This window comes from Oncorhynchus gorbuscha, unplaced genomic scaffold (genome assembly GCF_021184085.1).
Source record: "Oncorhynchus gorbuscha isolate QuinsamMale2020 ecotype Even-year unplaced genomic scaffold, OgorEven_v1.0 Un_scaffold_370, whole genome shotgun sequence".
In the NCBI taxonomy this organism is placed as follows: domain Eukaryota; kingdom Metazoa; phylum Chordata; class Actinopteri; order Salmoniformes; family Salmonidae; genus Oncorhynchus; species Oncorhynchus gorbuscha.
Genome location: NW_025745222.1, coordinates 438722 through 458992, shown reverse-complemented (window position 1 = coordinate 458992; position 20271 = coordinate 438722). Strand labels below are relative to the sequence as shown.

The window sequence follows — 20271 nt, the reverse complement described above, 5'->3', positions numbered from 1 at the left end:
CCTGGGTAACAACACACTGTCCTGGGTAACAACACACACTGTCCTGGGTAACAACACACACTGTCCTGGGTAACAACACACACTGTCCTGGGTAACAACACACACTGTCCTGGGTAACAACACACACTGTCCTGGGTAACAACACACACTGTCCTGGGTAACAACACACACTGTCCTGGGTAACAACACACACTGTCCTGGGTAACAACACACACTGTCCTGGGTAACAACACACACTGTCCTGGGTAACAACACACACTGTCCTGGGTAACAACACACACTGTCCTGGGTAACAACACACTGTCTTGGGTAACAACACACACTGTCCTGGGTAACAACACACACTGTCCTGGGTAACAACACACACTGTCCTGGGTAACAACACACACTGTCCTGGGTAACAACACACACTGTCCTGGGTAACAACACACACTGTCCTGGGTAACAACACACACTGTCCTGGGTAACAACACACACTGTCCTGGGTAACAAACACACTGTCCTGGGTAACAACACACACTGTCCTGGGTAACAAACACACTGTCCTGGGTAACAACACACACTGTCCTGGGTAACAACACACACTGTCCTGGGTAACAACACACACTGTCCTGGGTAACAACACACACTGTCCTGGGTAACAACACACACTGTCCTGGGTAACAACACACACTGTCCTGGGTAACAACACACACTGTCCTGGGTAACAACACACACTGTCCTGGGTAACAACACACTGTCCTGGGTAACAACACACACTGTCCTGGGTAACAACACACACTGTCCTGGGTAACAACACACACTGTCCTGGGTAACAACACACACTGTCCTGGGTAACAACACACACTGTCCTGGGTAACAACACACACTGTCCTGGGTAACAACACACACTGTCCTGGGTAACAACACACACTGTACTGGGTAACAACACACACTGTCCTGGGTAACAACACACACTGTCCTGGGTAACAACACACTGTCCTGGGTAACAACACACACTGTCCTGGGTAACAACACACACTGTCCTGGGTAACAACACACACTGTCCTGGGTAACAACACACACTGTCCTGGGTAACAACACACACTGTCCTGGGTAACAACACACTGTCCTGGGTAACAACACACTGTCCTGGGTAACAACACACACTGTCCTGGGTAACAACACACACTGTCCTGGGTAACAACACACACTGTCCTGGGTAACAACACACACTGTCCTGGGTAACAACACACACTGTCCTGGGTAACAACACACACTGTCCTGGGTAACAACACACACTGTCCTGGGTAACAACACACACTGTCCTGGGTAACAACACACACTGTCCTGGGTAACCACACACTGTCCTGGGTAACCACACACTGTCCTGGGTAACAACACACACTGTCCTGGGTAACAACACACACTGTCCTGGGTAACAACACACACTGTCCTGGGTAACAACACACACTGTCCTGGGTAACAACACACACTGTCCTGGGTAACAACACACACTGTCCTGGGTAACAACACACACTGTCCTGGGTAACAACACACACTGTCGTGGGTAACAACACACACTGTCCTGGGTAACAACACACACTGTCCTGGGTAACAACACACTGTCCTGGGTAACAACACACTGTCCTGGGTAACAACACACTGTCCTGGGTAATAACACACACTGTCCTGGGTAACAACACACACTGTCCTGGGTAACAACACACACTGTCCTGGGTAACAACACACACTGTCCTGGGTAACAACACACACTGTCCTGGGTAACAACACACACTGTCCTGGGTAACAACACACACTGTCCTTGGTAACAACACACACTGTCCTGGGTAACAACACACTGTCCTGGGTAACAACACACACTGTCCTGGGTAACAACACACACTGTCCTGGGTAACAACACACACTGTCCTGGGTAACAACACACACTGTCCTGGGTAACAACACACACTGTCCTGGGTAACAACACAGATCATTGTGTTTGGTTTTAAATTTTTACGTACTCTCTTTCTCTATCACTCTGTCACACACACACACACACACACACACACACACACACACACACACACACACACACACACACACACACACACACACACACACACACACACACACACACACACACACACACACACACACACACACACACACACACACACACACACAGGAAAGCACACTAAGCGTATCACCTGTGGCTGCTGGAGTTCTCAGAACCTGTTGGCGCTGGGCAGCGAGGACTGCAGCGTAACCATTAGCAACCAGGAGGGAGACACCGTCCGACAGGTAACACCGTCATTGTAAATAATAATGTCTTGTTAGCTGACTTGCCTAGTTAAATAAAAGGATAAATGAACTCTCCATCCTACAGTACTTCTCTGTCAACCTTTCTCTCGTTCTCCCTCCGTCTCTCCTCTCTCTATGCTTCTCTCTCCTCTCTATCCTTCTCTCGTTCTCCCTCCGTCTCTCTCCTCTCTCTGTCAACCTTTCTCTCGTTCTCCCTCCCATCTCTCTCGTTCTCCCTCCGTCTCTCTCCTCTCTCTGTCCTTCTCTCGTTCTCCCTCCCATCTCTCTCCTCTCTCTGTCCTTCTCTCGTTCTCCCTCCGTCTCTCCTCTCTCTATCCTTCTCTCGTTCTCCCTCCGTCTCTCCTCTCTCTATGCTTCTCTCTCCTCTCTCTATCCTTCTCTCGTTCTCCCTCCCATCTCTCTCCTCTCTCTATCCTTCTCTCGTTCTCCCTCCGTCTCTCTTCTCTCTCTATCCTTCTCTCGTTCTCCCTCCCATCTCTCTCCTCTCTCTATCCTTCTCTCATCCTCTCTCCCTCCGTCTCTTCTCCCTGTCCTTCTCTCGTTCTCCCTCCCATCTCTCTCCTCTCTCTATCCTTCTCTCATCCTCCCTCCCTCCATCTCTTCTCCCTGTCCTTCTCTCGTTCTCCCTCCCATCTCTCTCCTCTCTCTATCCTTCTCTCGTTCTCCCTCCGTCTCTCTCCTCTCTCTATCAACCTTTCTCTCGTTCTCCCTCCATCTCTCTCCTCTCCCTGTCTTTCTCTCGTTCTCCCTCCCATCTCTCTCCTCTCTCTATCCTTCTCTCATCCTCCCTCCCTCCGTCTCTTCTCCCTGTCCTTCTCTCATTCTCCCTCCCATCTCTCTCCTCTCTCTATCCTTCTCTCATCCTCCCTCCCTCCGTCTCTTCTCCCTGTCCTTCTCTCGTTCTCCCTCCCATCTCTCTCCTCTCTCTATCCTTCTCTCGTTCTCACTCCGTCTCTCTCCTCTCCTCTCACCTTCCCCCGTCTTCACCTCCCCCTCCCTCCCCCCAGACGTCGGTGCGTTCTGACCCAGCTGATGTCCAGTTCTCTGTGATGAAGACAGACGAGAGGTCTTCCCCAGGAGAGAGCACAGTGAGTGTTGCTGTGTAACATAGAGCTGGGTAACATAGAGAGCACAGTGAGTGTTGCTGTGCCAGTCTGTTACTGACTGTTCATGAAGCGTTTCCTTACGGGCCACATAGAGCTGGGTAACATAGAGCTGGGAAACATAGAGCTGGGTAACATAGAGCTGGGTATCATAGAGCTGGGTATCATAGAGCTGGGTAACATAGAGCTGGGTAACGTAGAGCTGGGTATCATAGAGCTGGGTAATATAGAGCTGGGTAACATAGAGCTGGGAAATATAGAGCTGGGTATCATAGAGCTGGGGTAACGTAGAGCTGGGTAACATAGAGCTGGGTATCGTAGAGCTGGGTATCGTAGAGCTGGGTATCGTAGAGCTGGGTATCGTAGAGCTGGGTAACATAGAGCTGGGAAATATAGAGCTGGGGTAACGTAGATCTGGGTAACGTAGAGCTGGGTATCGTAGAGCTGGGTATCGTAGAGCTGGGTAACGTAGAGCTGGGTAAGGGCTGGTAGATAGTAGTGCACTATGTAGGGAATAGGGTTCCATAGGGCTGGTATATAGTAGCGCACTATGTAGGGACTAGGGTTCCATAGGGCTGGTATATAGTAGTGCACTATGTAGGGACTAGGGTTCCATAGGGCTGGTATATAGTAGTGCACTATGTAGGGACTAGGGTTCCATAGGGCTGGTATATAGTAGTGCACTATGTAGGGACTAGGGTTCCATAGGGCTGGTATATAGTAGTGCACTATGTAGGGACTAGGGTTCCATAGGGCTGGTATATAGTAGTGCACTATGTAGGGAATAGGTTTCCATAGGGCTGGTATATAGTAGTGCACTATGTAGGGACTAGGGTTCCATAGGGCTGGTATATAGTAGTGCACTATGTAGGGACTAGGGTTCCATAGGGCTGGTATATAGTAGTGCACTATGTAGGGAATAGGGTTCCATAGGGCTGGTATATAGTAGTGCACTATGTAGGGACTAGGGTTCCATAGGGCTGGTATATAGTAGTGCACTATGTAGGGACTAGGGTTCCATAGGGCTGGTATATAGTAGTGCACTATGTAGGGAATAGGTTCCATAGTGCTGGTATATAGTAGAGCACTATGTAGGGACTATGGTTCTATTTGGGACATAACCCATATCACTCATCTCTGACCTCTGACCCCATCAGGTGAGCGTTGCCGTGGGGAAGAAGACCCTGTTCCTGTTTAACCTCAACGACCCCGACAACCCCATAGAGCTGGCCTTCCAGCAGCGCTACGGACACATCATCTCCTACCGCTGGTACACACACACACACACACACACACACACACACACACACACACACACACACACACACACACACACACACACACACACACACACACACACACACACACACACACACACACACACACACACACACACTTTCTCGCATAAAACAGATTTCTTTGGCTATTTCTGTTTGAAATTTGGCATTTTTCCTTCTTCCTCCCCTCCTCCTCCTCTCCCGCCTCCCCTCCACCTCCTCCCCTCATCCCCTCCCCTCCTCCTCATCCCCTCCTCCTCCCCTCCCTCCCCTTCTCCTCCTCTCCTCCCTCCCCTCCGCCTCCCCTCATCCCCTCCCCTCTTCATCCCCTCCTCCTCCTCCCTCCTCATCCCCTCCTCCCTTCCCCATTCCCCTCCTCCTCTCCCCTCCGCCTCCTCTCCCCCTCCCCTCCGCCTCCCTCCCCCTCCCCTCCGCCTCCCCTCCTCCTCATCCCCTCCCCCTCCTCCCTCCCCTCCTCCCTCCCCCTCCCCTCCGCCTCCCCCCTCCTCATCCTCTCCCTCCCCTCCCTCCTCCCCTCCACCTCCCCCTCCTCCTCCTCCCCCTCCCTCCTCCTCGTCCCTCCTCATCCCCTCCTCCCTCCTCCCCCTCCCTCCTCCCCCCTCCTCCTCCTCCTCATCCCCTCCTCTGCCTCCCTCCTCCTCCCCTCCTCCTCCCCCTCCTCATCCCCTCCTCCCCTCCCTCCTCCTCCTCCTCTCCCGCCTCCTCCCTCCCTCCTCCTCCTCCCCCTCCTCCTCCTCCTCCCCTCCCTCCTCCTCCTCCCTCCTCCCTCTCCCTCCCTCCCTCCTCCCTCCTCCTCCTCCCCCTCCCTCCTCCCCCCCCTCCTCCTCCTCCTCCCCTCCTCTCCCTCCCTCCCCTCCCTCCTCCCCTCCTCCTCCTCCCCTCCCTCCTCCTCCCCCCTCCTCATCCCCTCCTCTCCCTCCCCTCCCTCCTCCTCCTCCTCCCCTCCCTCCTCCCCTCCTCCTCCTCCTCCCCCCCCCTCCTCCCCCCCCTCCTCCTCCTCCCCTCCTCCTCCTCCCCCTCCTCCTCCTCCCCTCCTCCTCCTCTCCTCCTCCTCCTCCTCCTCCTCCCCTCCCTCCTCCCCTCCTCCCTCCCCCTGCCCTCCTCCCCTCCTCCTCCCCTCCTCCTCCCTCCTCCTCCTCCTCCTCCTCCTCCTCCTCCTCCCCTCCCTCCTCCTCCTCCTCCTCCTCCTCCCCCCTCCCCTCCCTCCTCCTCCTCCTCCCTCCTCCTCCTCCTCCTCCCTCCTCCCAGGTATGGCGATGGCTACATCCTGATTGGTTTCTCTCAGGGTTATTTTGTGGTGATCTCCACCCACATCAGAGAGATCGGTCAGGAGCTGTTCCAGGCTCACAACCATAAAGACAGTCTGACCAGCGTCGCTATTTCCTCTGCTCTCAACAAGGCTGCTTCCTGTGGGGACAACAGGTACACACACACACACACACACACACACACACACACACACACACACACACACACACACACACACACACACACACACACACACACACACACACACACACACACACACACACACACACACACACACACACACACACACAGACACACACTACACACACACAGGCACACACACACTGCAGAGATTCCCTAATACATTGTGTTTATCGGTGTGTGTGTGTGTGTGTGTGTGTGTGTGTGTGTGTGTGTGTGTGTGTGTGTGTGTGTGTGTGTGTGTGTGTGTGTGTTGCAGTATAAAGATCCATGATCTGTCTGAGCTGAAGGAGATGGACGCCATCGTCAACCTGGAGGATGAGACTCAAGGTGACACGCTGACTGATGACACACACACCTTACACACCATACAGACCCACACACACACACCATACAGACCCACACACACACACCATACAGACCCACACACACACACCATACAGACCCACACACACACACCATACAGACCCACACACACACACCATACAGACCCACACACACACACCATACAGACCCACACACACACACCATACAGACCCACACACACACACCATACAGACCCACACACACACACCATACAGACCCACACACACACACCATACAGACCCACACACACAGTTGGAATACAATGAATGTGTTCGACCCCAAATGCAGTTAACTTGAATTTTGGTGTTTGTCTGTGACGCCGTGTGTGTGTGTGTGTGTGTGTGTGTGTGTGTGTGTGTGTGTGTGTGTGTGTGTGTGTGTGTGTGTGTGTGTGTGTGTGTGTGTGTGTGTGTGTGTGTGTGTCCCAGGTCTAGACCAGTTGAGCTGGACAGATGATGGTCAGTTGTTGGCCGTCTCCACACAGAGAGGATCCCTGCATGTCTTCCTGACCCGTCTCCCCATCCTGGGGCACAGCTGTGGGACCCGCCTGGCCTACCTGACCTCCCTGCTGGAGGTCACCGTGTCTAACCGTGTAGAGGGGGTGAGAACACGCTGTGGAACCATTATAAACAGAACACGCTGTGGGAACATTATAAACAGAACACCTGGGGGAACATTATAAACAGAACACCTGGGGGACCATTATAAACAGAACACCTGGGGGACCATTATAAACAGAACACCTGGGGGACCATTATAAACAGAACACCTGGGGGACCATTATAAACAGAACACCTGGGGGACCATTATAAACAGAACACGCGGGGGAAAACACCATTATAAACAGAACACCTGGGGGAAAACACCATTATAAGCAGAACACCTGGGGGAACATTATAAACAGAACACCTGGGGGACAATTATAAACAGAACACCTGGGGGAACATTATAAACAGAACACCTGGGGGACCATTATAAACAGAACACCTGGGGGAACATTATAAACAGAACACCTGGGGAAAACACCATTATAAACAGAACACCTGGGGAACCATTATAAACAGAACACCTGGGGGACCATTATAAACAGAACACCTGGGGGACCATTATAAACAGAACACCTGGGGGAACATTATAAACAGAACACCTGGGGGACCATTATAAACAGAACACCTGGGGGAACATTATAAACAGAACACCTGGGGAACCATTATAAACAGAACACGCTGGGGGACCATTATAAACAGAACACGCTGTGGGACCATTATAAACAGAACACCTGGGGAACCATTATAAACAGAACACCTGGGGAACCATTATAAACAGAACACCTGGGGGACCATTATAAACAGAACACCTGGGGGACCATTATAAACAGAACACCTGGGGGACCATTATAAACAGAACACCTGGGGGACCATTATAAACAGAACACCTGGGGGACCATTCTAAACAGAACACCTGGGGGACCATTCTAAACAGAACACCTGGGGGAAAACACCATTCTAAACAGAACACCTGGGGGACCATTATAAACAGAACACCTGGGGAAAACACCATTCTAAACAGAACACCTGGGGGAAACACCATTCTAAACAGAACACCTGGGGAACCATTATAAACAGAACACCTGGGGGACCATTATAAACAGAACACCTGGGGGACCATTATAAACAGAACACCTGGGGGGAAACACCATTCTAAACAGAACACCTGGGGGACCATTTTAAACAGACCACCTGGGGGAACATTATAAACAGAACACCTGGGGGACCATTATAAACAGAACACCTGGGGGACCATTATAAACAGAACACCTGGGGGACCATTATAAACAGAACACCTGGGGGACCATTATAAACAGAACACCTGGGGGACCATTATAAACAGAACACCTGGGGGACCATTATAAACAGAACACCTGGGGGACCATTATAAACAGAACACCTGGGGGGAAACACCATTCTAAACAGAACACCTGGGGGACCATTCTAAACAGAACACCTGGGGGAAAACACCATTATAAACAGAACACCTGGGGGAAAACACCATTCTAAACAGAACACCTGGGGAAAACACCATTCTAAACAGAACACCTGGGGGGAAACACCATTCTAAACAGAACACCTGGGGAAAACACCATTCTAAACAGAACACCTGGGGGGGAAACACCATTTTAAACAGAACACCTGGGGGAAAACACCATTCTAAATAGAACACCTGGGGAAAACACCATTCTAAACAGAACACCTGGTGGAAAACACCATTCTAAACAGAACACCTGGGGGAAACACCATTATAAATAGAACACCTGGGGGACCATTCTAAACAGAACACCTGGGGGACCATTCTAAACAGAACACCTGGGGAAAACACCATTCTAAACAGAACACCTGGGGAAAACACCATTCTAAACAGAACACCTGGGGAAAACACCATTCTAAACAGAACACCTGGGAAAACACCATTCTAAACAGAACACCTGGGGAAAACACCATTCTAAACAGAACACCTGGGGAAAACACCATTCTAAACAGAACACCTGGGGAAAACACCATTCTAAACAGAACACCTGGGGGACCATTCTAAACAGAACACCTGGGGGACCATTCTAAACAGAACACCTGGGGGACCATTATAAACAGAACACCTGGGGGACCATTCTAAACAGAACACCTGGGGGACCATTATAAACAGAACACCTGGGGGGAAACACCATTCTAAACAGAACACCTGGGGGACCATTTTAAACAGAACACCTGGGGGAACATTATAAACAGAACACCTGGGGGACCATTATAAACAGAACACCTGGGGGACCATTATAAACAGAACACCTGGGGGACCATTATAAACAGAACACCTGGGGGACCATTCTAAACAGAACACCTGGGGGACCATTCTAAACAGAACACCTGGGGGACCATTCTAAACAGAACACCTGGGGGACCATTATAAACAGAACACCTGGGGGAAAACACCATTATAAACAGAACACCTGGGGGAAAACACCATTCTAAACAGAACACTGGGGAAGAACACCTGGGGGAAACACCATTCTAAACAGAACACCTGGGGAAAACACCATTCTAAACAGAACACCTGGGGGGGAAACACCATTTTAAACAGAACACCTGGGGGAAAACACCATTCTAAATAGAACACCTGGGGAAAACACCATTCTAAACAGAACACCTGGGGGAAAACACCATTCTAAACAGAACACCTGGGGAAAACACCATTCTAAACAGAACACCTGGGGGACCATTCTAAACAGAACACCTGGGGAAAAAACCATTATAAATAGAACACCTGGGGGACCATTCTAAACAGAACACCTGGGGGACCATTCTAAACAGAACACCTGGGGAAAACACCATTCTAAACAGAACACCTGGGGAAAACACCATTCTAAACAGAACACCTGGGGAAAACACCATTCTAAACAGAACACCTGGGAAAACACCATTCTAAACAGAACACCTGGGGGACCATTATAAACAGAACACCTGGGGGACCATTCTAAACAGAACACCTGGGGGACCATTCTAAACAGAACACCTGGGGAAAACACCATTCTAAACAGAACACCTGGGGGACCATTCTAAACAGAACACCTGGGGGACCATTCTAAACAGAACACCTGGGGGGAAACACCATTATAAATAGAACACCTGGGGAAAACACCATTCTAAACAGAACACCTGGTGGAAAACACCATTCTAAACAGAACACCTGGGGAAAACACCATTCTAAACAGAACACCTGGTGGAAAACACCATTCTAAACAGAACACCTGGGGGAAAACACCATTCTAAATAGAACACCTGGGGGAAAACACCATTCTAAATAGAACACCTGGGGGAAAACACCATTATAAATAGAACACCTGGGGGAAAACACCATTCTAAATAGAACACCTGGGGGAAAACACCATTCTAAATAGAACACCTGGGGGAAAACACCATTCTAAATAGAACACCTGGGGAAAACACCATTATAAATAGAACACCTGGGGGAAAACACCATTCTAAATAGAACACCTGGGGGAAAACACCATTCTAAATAGAACACCTGGGGGAAAACACCATTCTAAACAGAACACCTGGGGGAAAACACCATTATAAATAGAACACCTGGGGGAAAACACCATTATAAATAGAACACCTGGGGGAAAACACCATTATAAATAGAACACCTGGGGGAAAACACCATTCTAAATAGAACACCTGGGGGAAAACACCATTCTAAATAGAACACCTGGGGGAAAACACCATTATAAATAGAACACCTGGGGAAAACACCATTATAAATAGAACACCTGGGGGAAAACACCATTATAAATAGAACACCTGGGGGAAAACACCATTCTAAATAGAACACCTGGGGGAAAACACCATTATAAATAGAACACCTGGTGGAAAACACCATTCTAAATAGAACACCTGGGGGAAAACACCATTATAAATAGAACACCTGGGGAAAACACCATTATAAACAGAACACCTGGGGGAAACACCATTATAAATAGAACACCTGGGGGGAAACACCATTATAAATAGAACACCTGGGGGACCATTCTAAACAGAACACCTGGGGGGAAACACCATTATAAATAGAACACCTGGGGGGAAACACCATTATAAATAGAACACCTGGGGAAAACACCATTATAAACAGAACACCTGGGGGAAAACACCATTCTAAATAAAACACCTGGGGGAAAACACCATTCTAAATAGAACACCTGGGGAAAACACCATTATAAACAGAACACCTGGGGGGAAACACCATTATAAATAGAACACCTGGGGGGAAACACCATTATAAATAGAACACCTGGGGGGAAACACCATTATAAATAGAACACCTGGGGGACCATTATAAACAGAACACCTGGGGGGAAACACCATTATAAACAGAACACCTGGGGGGAAACACCATTATAAATAGAACACCTGGGGGGAAACACCATTCTAAATAGAACACCTGGGGGACCATTATAAATAGAACACCTGGGGGGAAACACCATTATAAACAGAACACCTGGGGGGAAACACCATTATAAATAGAACACCTGGGGGGAAACACCATTATAAATAGAACACCTGGGGGGAAACACCATTATAAATAGAACACCTGGGGGGAAACACCATTCTAAATAGAACACCTGGGGGACCATTATAAATAGAACACCTGGGGGGAAACACCATTATAAACAGAACACCTGGGGGGAAACACCATTATAAATAGAACACCTGGGGGGAAACACCATTATAAATAGAACACCTGGGGGGAAACACCATTATAAACAGAACACCTGGGGGGAAACACCATTATAAATAGAACACCTGGGGGGAAACACCATTCTAAATAGAACACCTGGGGGACCATTATAAATAGAACACCTGGGGGGAAACACCATTATAAACAGAACACCTGGGGGGAAACACCATTATAAACAGAACACCTGGGGGGAAACACCATTATAAATAGAACACCTGGGGGGAAACACCATTATAAATAGAACACCTGGGGAAAACACCATTATAAATAGAACACCTGGGGGGAAACACCATTATAAATAGAACACCTGGGGGGAAACACCATTATAAATAGAACACCTGGGGAAAACACCATTATAAATAGAACACCTGGGGGGAAACACCATTATAAATAGAACACCTGGGGAAAACACCATTATAAATAGAACACCTGGGGGGAAACACCATTATAAATAGAACACCTGGTGGAAAACACCATTCTAAATAGAACACCTGGTGGAAAACACCATTCTAAATAGAACACCTGGGGGAAAACACCATTCTAAATAGAACACCTGGGGAAAACACCATTATAAACAGAACACCTGGGGGGAAACACCATTATAAATAGAACACCTGGGGGACCATTATAAATAGAACACCTGGGGGGAAACACCATTATAAATAGAACACCTGGTGGAAAACACCATTCTAAATAGAACACCTGGGGGAAAGCACCATTCTAAATAGAACACCTGGGGGACCATTATAAACAGAACACCTGGGGGACCATTCTAAACAGAACACCTGGGGGACCATTATAAACAGAACACCTGGGGAAAACACCATTATAAACAGAACACCTGGGGGGAAACACCATTATAAACAGAACACCTGGGGGACCATTATAAACAGAACACCTGGGGGACCATTATAAACAGAACACCTGAGGGACCATTATAAACAGAACACGCTGGGGGACCATTATAAACAGAACACCTGGGGGACCATTATAAACAGAACACCTGGGGGACCATTATAAACAGAACACCTGGGGGACCATTTTAAACAGAACACCTGGGGGACCATTTTAAACAGAACACCTGGGGGAACACAACATTCTAAACAGAACACCTGGGGGACCATTATAAACAGAACACCTGTACAGCGGGTGAGCGTGTCATAAACTCCGTGTCGTCTGACAGGAAGCTCCTGTTGCTGTGGCGGTGGAGGTGGAGCCTAACTTCATCGCCGTGGGACCCTACCACGTTGCCGTGGGGATGAACAACCGAGCCTGGTTCTACGCCCTGGGAGACTCCGGTGTGTGTGTGTGTGTGTTCACTGAGTTTGTGAGTGTGTTGTGTGTGTGTGTATTTGATGGTCTTGTAAAACATTGTGATGGTTTTGTAAACATCAGGTGTGGAGAGGCTGAAGGACATGGAGTATTTGGGGACAATCGCCACCATGTGTCTGAACTCAGAATACGCAGCGGCTCTATTTGAGGGCAAAGTACAGCTACACATGGTGAGAAGGGGGGTTTGGGGAGGAGGGGGTTTGGTGAGGGGGTGGTGAGGAGCTACACATGGTGAGAAGGGGGTTTGGGGAGGAGGTGGGGTCGGTGAGGAGCTACACATGGTGAGAAGGGGGTTTGGGGAGGAGGGGGTTTGGTGAGGGGGTGGTGAGGAGCTACACATGGTGAGAAGGGGGTTTGGGGAGGAGGGGGTTGGTGAGGAGCTACACATGGTGAGAAGGGGGTTTGGGGAGGAGGGGGTTTGGTGAGGGGGGTGGTGAGGAGCTACACATGGTGAGAATGTGGGGGGTTTGGGGAGGAGAGGGTTGGGGGAGGGGGTCTGTTTGAGGGCAAAGTACAGCATGGTGAGAAGGGGGGTACAGCTACATACACATGGTGAGAAGGGGGGAGGTTGGTGAGGAGAGGGTCGGGGGTGTTTGGGGGAGACGAGATGGTTGGGGGTGAGGAGAGGGTTGGGGGTGTTTGGGGGGGTGGGGAGAGGGTTGGGGGTGTTTGGGGGGGTGAGGAGAGGGTTGGGGTGTTTGTGGGGGGTGAGGAGAGGGGGTCTGTATGTAGTAGAAGGTCGTGTGTATTTGAGTGTCCGTATCAGTGATCTTAACCTGTGTGTGTGTGTGTGTGTGTGTGTGTGTGTGTGTGTGTGTGTGTGTGTGTGTGTGTGTGTGTGTGTGTGTGTGTGTGTGTGTGTGTGTGTGTGTGTGTGTGTGTGTGTGTGTGTAGATGGAGGGCGAGGGCCAACAGGAGCAGAGACAGACCAGGCTGTTTCCAGACGGAGACCGTAAAGAACACATCGTCAGTCACGCCCTCACTAACGACTTCCTGTTCTACGGGACTGATGTAAGACACACACACACACACACACACACACACACACACACACACACACACACACACACACACACACACACACACACACACACACACACACACACACACACACACACACACACACACACACACACACACACCTCCTAGTGTGCATCCTGGCTGATGTTAAACCTAGAAACCCCATGTTCCATGTGATAGTGTCTCCTCCCAGAGTGGTGTGATAGTGTGTATCTCTCCATGTCTCCTCCCAGAGTGGTGTGATAGTGTGTATCTCTCCATGTCTCCTCCCAGAGTGGTGTGATAGTGTGTATCTCTCCATGTCTCCTCCCAGAGTGGTGTGATAGTGTGTATCTCTCCATGTCTCCTCCCAGAGTGGTGTGATAGTGTGTATCTCTCCATGTCTCCTCCCAGAGTGGTGTGATAGTGTGTATCTCTCCATGTCTCCTCCCAGAGTGGTGTGATAGTGTGTATCTCTCCATGTCTCCTCCCAGAGTGGTGTGATAGTGTGTATCTCTCCATGTCTCCTCCCAGAGTGGTGTGATAGTGTGTATCTCTCCATGTCTCCTCCCAGAGTGGTGTGATAGTGTGTATCTCTCCATGTCTCCTCCCAGAGTGGTGTGATAGTGTGTATCTCTCCATGTCTCCTCCCAGAGTGGTGTGATAGTGTGTATCTCTCCATGTCTCCTCCCAGAGTGGTGTGATAGTGTCTCCTCCCAGAGTGGTGTGATAGTGTGTATCTCTCCATGTCTCCTCCCAGAGTGGTCTGATAGTGTGTATCTCTCCATGTCTCCTCCCAGAGTGGTGTGATAGTGTCTCCTCCCAGAGTGGTGTGATAGTGCGTATCTCTCCATGTCTCCTCCCAGAGTGGTGTGATAGTGTCTCCTCCCAGAGGGGTGTGATAGTGTCTCCTCCCAGAGTGGTGTGATAGTGTGTATCTCTCCATGTCTCCTCCCAGAGTGGTGTGATAGTGTGTATCTCTCCATGTCTCCTCCCAGAGTGGTGTGATAGTGTGTATCTCTCCATGTCTCCTCCCAGAGTGGTGTGATAGTGTGTATCTCTCCATGTCTCCTCCCAGAGTGGTGTGATAATGTGTATCTCTCCATGTCTCCTCCCAGAGTGGTGTGATAGTGTGCATCTCTCCATGTCTCCTCCCAGAGTGGTGTGATAGTGTGTATCTCTCCATGTCTCCTCCCAGAGTGGTGTGATAGTGTCTCCTCCCAGAGTGGTGTGATAGTGTGTATCTCTCCATGTCTCCTCCCAGAGTGGTGTGATAATGTGTATCTCTCCATGTCTCCTCCCAGAGTGGTGTGATAGTGTGTATCTCTCCATGTCTCCTCCCAGAGTGGTGTGATAGTGTGTATCTCTCCATGTCTCCTCCCAGAGTGGTGTGATAATGTGTATCTCTCCATGTCTCCTCCCAGAGTGGTGTGATAGTGTGTATCTCTCCATGTCTCCTCCCAGAGTGGTGTGATAGTGTGTATCTCTCCATGTCTCCTCCCAGAGTGGTGTGATAGTGTCTCCTCCCAGAGTGGTGTGATAGTGTGTATCTCTCCATGTCTCCTCCCAGAGTGGTGTGATAGTGTGTATCTCTCCATGTCTCCTCCCAGAGTGGTGTGATAGTGTCTCCTCCCAGAGTGGTGTGATAGTGTGTATCTCTCCATGTCTCCTCCCAGAGGGGTGTGATAGTGTCTCCTCCCAGAGTGGTGTGATAGTGTGTATCTCTCCATGTCTCCTCCCAGAGTGGTCTGATAGTGTCTCCTCCCAGAGTGGTGTGATAGTGTGTATCTCTCCATGTCTCCTCCCAGAGTGGTCTGATAGTGTCTCCTCCCAGAGTGGTGTGATAGTGTGTATCTCTCCATGTCTCCTCCCAGAGGGGTGTGATAGTGTCTCCTCCCAGAGTGGTGTGATAGTGTGTATCTCTCCATGTCTCCTCCCAGAGGGGTGTGATAGTGTCTCCTCCCAGAGTGGTGTGATAGTGTGTATCTCTCCATGTCTCCTCCCAGAGTGGTGTGATAGTGTGTATCTCTCCATGTCTCCTCCCAGAGTGGTCTGATAGTGTGTATCTCTCCATGTCTCCTCCCAGAGTGGTGTGATAGTGTCTCCTCCCAGAGTGGTCTGATAGTGTGTATCTCTCCATGTCTCCTCCCAGAGTGGTGTGATAGTGTGTATCTCTCCATGTCTCCTCCCAGAGTGGTGTGATAGTGTGTATCTCTCCATGTCTCCTCCCAGAGTGGTGTGATAGTGTGTATCTCTCCATGTCTCCTCCCAGAGTGGTGTGATAGTGTGTATCTCTCCATGTCTCCTCCCAGAGTGGTGTGATAGTGTGTATCTCTCCATGTCACCTCCCAGAGTGGTGTGATAGTGTCTCCTCCCAGAGTGGTGTGATAGTGTGTATCTCTCCATGTCTCCTCCCAGAGTGGTGTGATAATGTGTATCTCTCCATGTCTCCTCCCAGAGTGGTGTGATAGTGTGTATCTCTCCATGTCTCCTCCCAGAGTGGTGTGATAGTGTGTATCTCTCCATGTCTCCTCCCAGAGTGGTGTGATAATGTGTATCTCTCCATGTCTCCTCCCAGAGTGGTGTGATAGTGTGTATCTCTCCATGTCTCCTCCCAGAGTGGTGTGATAGTGTGTATCTCTCCATGTCTCCTCCCAGAGTGGTGTGATAGTGTCTCCTCCCAGAGTGGTGTGATAGTGTGTATCTCTCCATGTCTCCTCCCAGAGTGGTGTGATAGTGTGTATCTCTCCATGTCTCCTCCCAGAGTGGTGTGATAGTGTCTCCTCCCAGAGTGGTGTGATAGTGTGTATCTCTCCATGTCTCCTCCCAGAGGGGTGTGATAGTGTCTCCTCCCAGAGTGGTGTGATAGTGTGTATCTCTCCATGTCTCCTCCCAGAGTGGTCTGATAGTGTCTCCTCCCAGAGTGGTGTGATAGTGTGTATCTCTCCATGTCTCCTCCCAGAGTGGTCTGATAGTGTCTCCTCCCAGAGTGGTGTGATAGTGTGTATCTCTCCATGTCTCCTCCCAGAGGGGTGTGATAGTGTCTCCTCCCAGAGTGGTGTGATAGTGTGTATCTCTCCATGTCTCCTCCCAGAGGGGTGTGATAGTGTCTCCTCCCAGAGTGGTGTGATAGTGTGTATCTCTCCATGTCTCCTCCCAGAGTGGTGTGATAGTGTGTATCTCTCCATGTCTCCTCCCAGAGTGGTCTGATAGTGTGTATCTCTCCATGTCTCCTCCCAGAGTGGTGTGATAGTGTCTCCTCCCAGAGTGGTCTGATAGTGTGTATCTCTCCATGTCTCCTCCCAGAGTGGTGTGATAGTGTGTATCTCTCCATGTCTCCTCCCAGAGTGGTGTGATAGTGTGTATCTCTCCATGTCTCCTCCCAGAGTGGTGTGATAGTGTGTATCTCTCCATGTCTCCTCCCAGAGTGGTGTGATAGTGTGTATCTCTCCATGTCTCCTCCCAGAGTGGTGTGATAGTGTGTATCTCTCCATGTCTCCTCCCAGAGTGGTGTGATAGTGTGTATCTCTCCATGTCTCCTCCCAGAGTGGTGTGATAGTGTGTATCTCTCCATGTCTCCTCCCAGAGTGGTGTGATAGTGTGTATCTCTCCATGTCTCCTCCCAGAGTGGTCTGATAGTGTGTATCTCTCCATGTCTCCTCCCAGAGTGGTGTGATAGTGTGTATCTCTCCATGTCTCCTCCCAGAGTGGTGTGATAGTGTCTCCTCCCAGAGTGGTGTGATAGTGTGTATCTCTCCATGTCTCCTCCCAGAGTGGTGTGATAGTGTGTATCTCTCCATGTCTCCTCCCAGAGTGGTGTGATAGTGTGTATCTCTCCATGTCTCCTCCCAGAGTGGTGTGATAGTGTGTATCTCTCCATGTCTCCTCCCAGAGTGGTGTGTATCTCTCCATGTCTCCTCCCAGAGTGGTGTGTATCTCTCCATGTCTCCTCCCAGAGTGGTGTGATAGTGTGTATCTCTCCATGTCTCCTCCCAGAGTGGTGTGATAGTGTGCATCTCTCCATGTCTCCTCCCAGAGTGGTGTGATAGTGTGTATCTCTCCATGTCTCCTCCCAGAGTGGTGTGATAGTGTGTATCTCTCCATGTCTCCTCCCAGAGTGGTGTGATAGTGTGTATCTCTCCATGTCTCCTCCCAGAGTGGTGTGATAGTGTGTATCTCTCCATGTCTCCTCCCAGAGTGGTCTGATAGTGTGTATCTCTCCATGTCTCCTCCCAGAGTGGTCTGATAGTGTGTATCTCTCCATGTCTCCTCCCAGAGTGGTGTGATAGTGTGTATCTCTCCATGTCTCCTCCCAGAGTGGTGTGATAGTGTGTATCTCTCCATGTCTCCTCCCAGAGTGGTGTGATAGTGTGTATCTCTCCATGTCTCCTCCCAGAGTGGTGTGATAGTGTGTATCTCTCCATGTCTCCTCCCAGAGTGGTGTGATAGTGTGTATCTCTCCATGTCTCCTCCCAGAGTGGTGTGATAGTGTGTATCTCTCCATGTCTCCTCCCAGAGTGGTGTGATAGTGTCTCCTCCCAGAGTGGTGTGATAGTGTGTATCTCTCCATGTCTCCTCCCAGAGTGGTGTGATAGTGTGTATCTCTCCATGTCTCCTCCCAGAGTGGTCTGATAGTGTCTCCTCCCAGAGTGGTGTGATAGTGTGTATCTCTCCATGTCTCCTCCCAGAGTGGTGTGATAGTGTGTATCTCTCCATGTCTCCTCCCAGAGTGGTGTGATAGTGTCTCCTCCCAGAGTGGTGTGATAGTGTGTATCTCTCCATGTCTCCTCCCAGAGTGGTGTGATAGTGTGTATCTCTCCATGTCTCCTCCCAGAGTGGTGTGATAGTGTGTATCTCTCCATGTCTCCTCCCAGAGTGGTGTGATAGTGTGTATCTCTCCATGTCTCCTCCCAGAGTGGTGTGATAGTGTGTATCTCTCCATGTCTCCTCCCAGAGTGGTGTGATAGTGTGTATCTCTCCATGTCTCCTCCCAGAGTGGTGTGATAGTGTGTATCTCTCCATGTCTCCTCCCAGAGTGGTGTGATAGTGTGTATCTCTCCATGTCTCCTCCCAGAGTGGTGTGATAGTGTGTATCTCTCCATGTCTCCTCCCAGAGTGGTGTGATAGTGTGTATCTCTCCATGTCTCCTCCCAGAGTGGTGTGATAGTGTGTATCTCTCCATGTCTCCTCCCAGAGTGGTGTGATAGTGTGTATCTCTCCATGTCTCCTCCCAGAGTGGTGTGATAGTGTGTATCTCTCCATGTCTCCTCCCAGAGTGGTGTGATAGTGTGTATCTCTCCATGTCTCCTCCCAGAGTGGTGTGATAGTGTGTATCTCTCCATGTCTCCTCCCAGAGTGGTGTGATAGTGTGTATCTCTCCATGTCTCCTCCCAGAGTGGTGTGATAGTGTGTATCTCTCCATGTCTCCTCCCAGAGTGGTGTGATAGTGTGTATCTCTCCATGTCTCCTCCCAGAGTGGTGTGATAGTGTGTATCTCTCCATGTCTCCTCCCAGAGTGGTGTGATAGTGTGTATCTCTCCATGTCTCCTCCCAGAGTGGTGTGATAGTGTGTATCTCTCCATGTCTCCTCCCAGAGTGGTGTGATAGTGTGTATCTCTCCATGTCTCCTCCCAGAGTGGTGTGATAGTGTGTATCTCTCCATGTCTCTCCCAGTGTGTATCTCTCCTCCCAGAGTGGTGTGATAGTGTGTATCTCTCCATGTCTCCTCCCAGAGTGGTGTGATAGTGTGTATCTCTCCATGTCTCCTCTCAGAGTGGTGTGATAGTGTCTCCTCCCAGAGGGGTGTGATAGTGTCTCCTCCCAGAGTGGTGTGATAGTGTCTCCTCCCAGAGGGGTGTGATAGTGTCTCCTCCCAGAGTGGTGTGATAGTGTGTATCTCTCCATGTCTCCTCCCAGAGTGGTGTGATAATGTGTATCTCTCCATGTCTCCTCCCAGAGTGGTGTGATAGTGTGTATCTCTCCATGTCTCCTCCCAGAGTGGTGTGATAGTGTGTATCTCTCCATGTCTCCTCCCAGAGTGGTGTGATAGTGTGTATCTCTCCATGTCTCCTCCCAGAGTGGTGTGATAGTGTGTATCTCTCCATGTCTCCTCCCAGAGTGGTGTGATAGTGTGT

The 20271-nt window shown here is 50.0% G+C and overlaps 1 protein-coding gene across 2 annotated transcripts in view; it reads left to right on the top strand.

The window, feature by feature from the left end:
• Positions 1-20271, top strand: part of LOC124018011 (WD repeat-containing protein 19-like) — a 105651-nt gene that overhangs the window by 14771 nt on the left and 70609 nt on the right. For both annotated transcript variants that reach the window (XM_046333265.1, XM_046333266.1), the window contains 9 exons: positions 2168-2283; positions 3312-3392; positions 4565-4677; positions 5954-6127; positions 6414-6484; positions 6949-7121; positions 12990-13104; positions 13202-13308; positions 14033-14149. In XM_046333265.1, the coding sequence (XP_046189221.1) occupies positions 2168-2283; positions 3312-3392; positions 4565-4677; positions 5954-6127; positions 6414-6484; positions 6949-7121; positions 12990-13104; positions 13202-13308; positions 14033-14149 (1067 nt within the window). The remainder of the gene's footprint in view (positions 1-2167; positions 2284-3311; positions 3393-4564; positions 4678-5953; positions 6128-6413; positions 6485-6948; positions 7122-12989; positions 13105-13201; positions 13309-14032; positions 14150-20271) is intronic.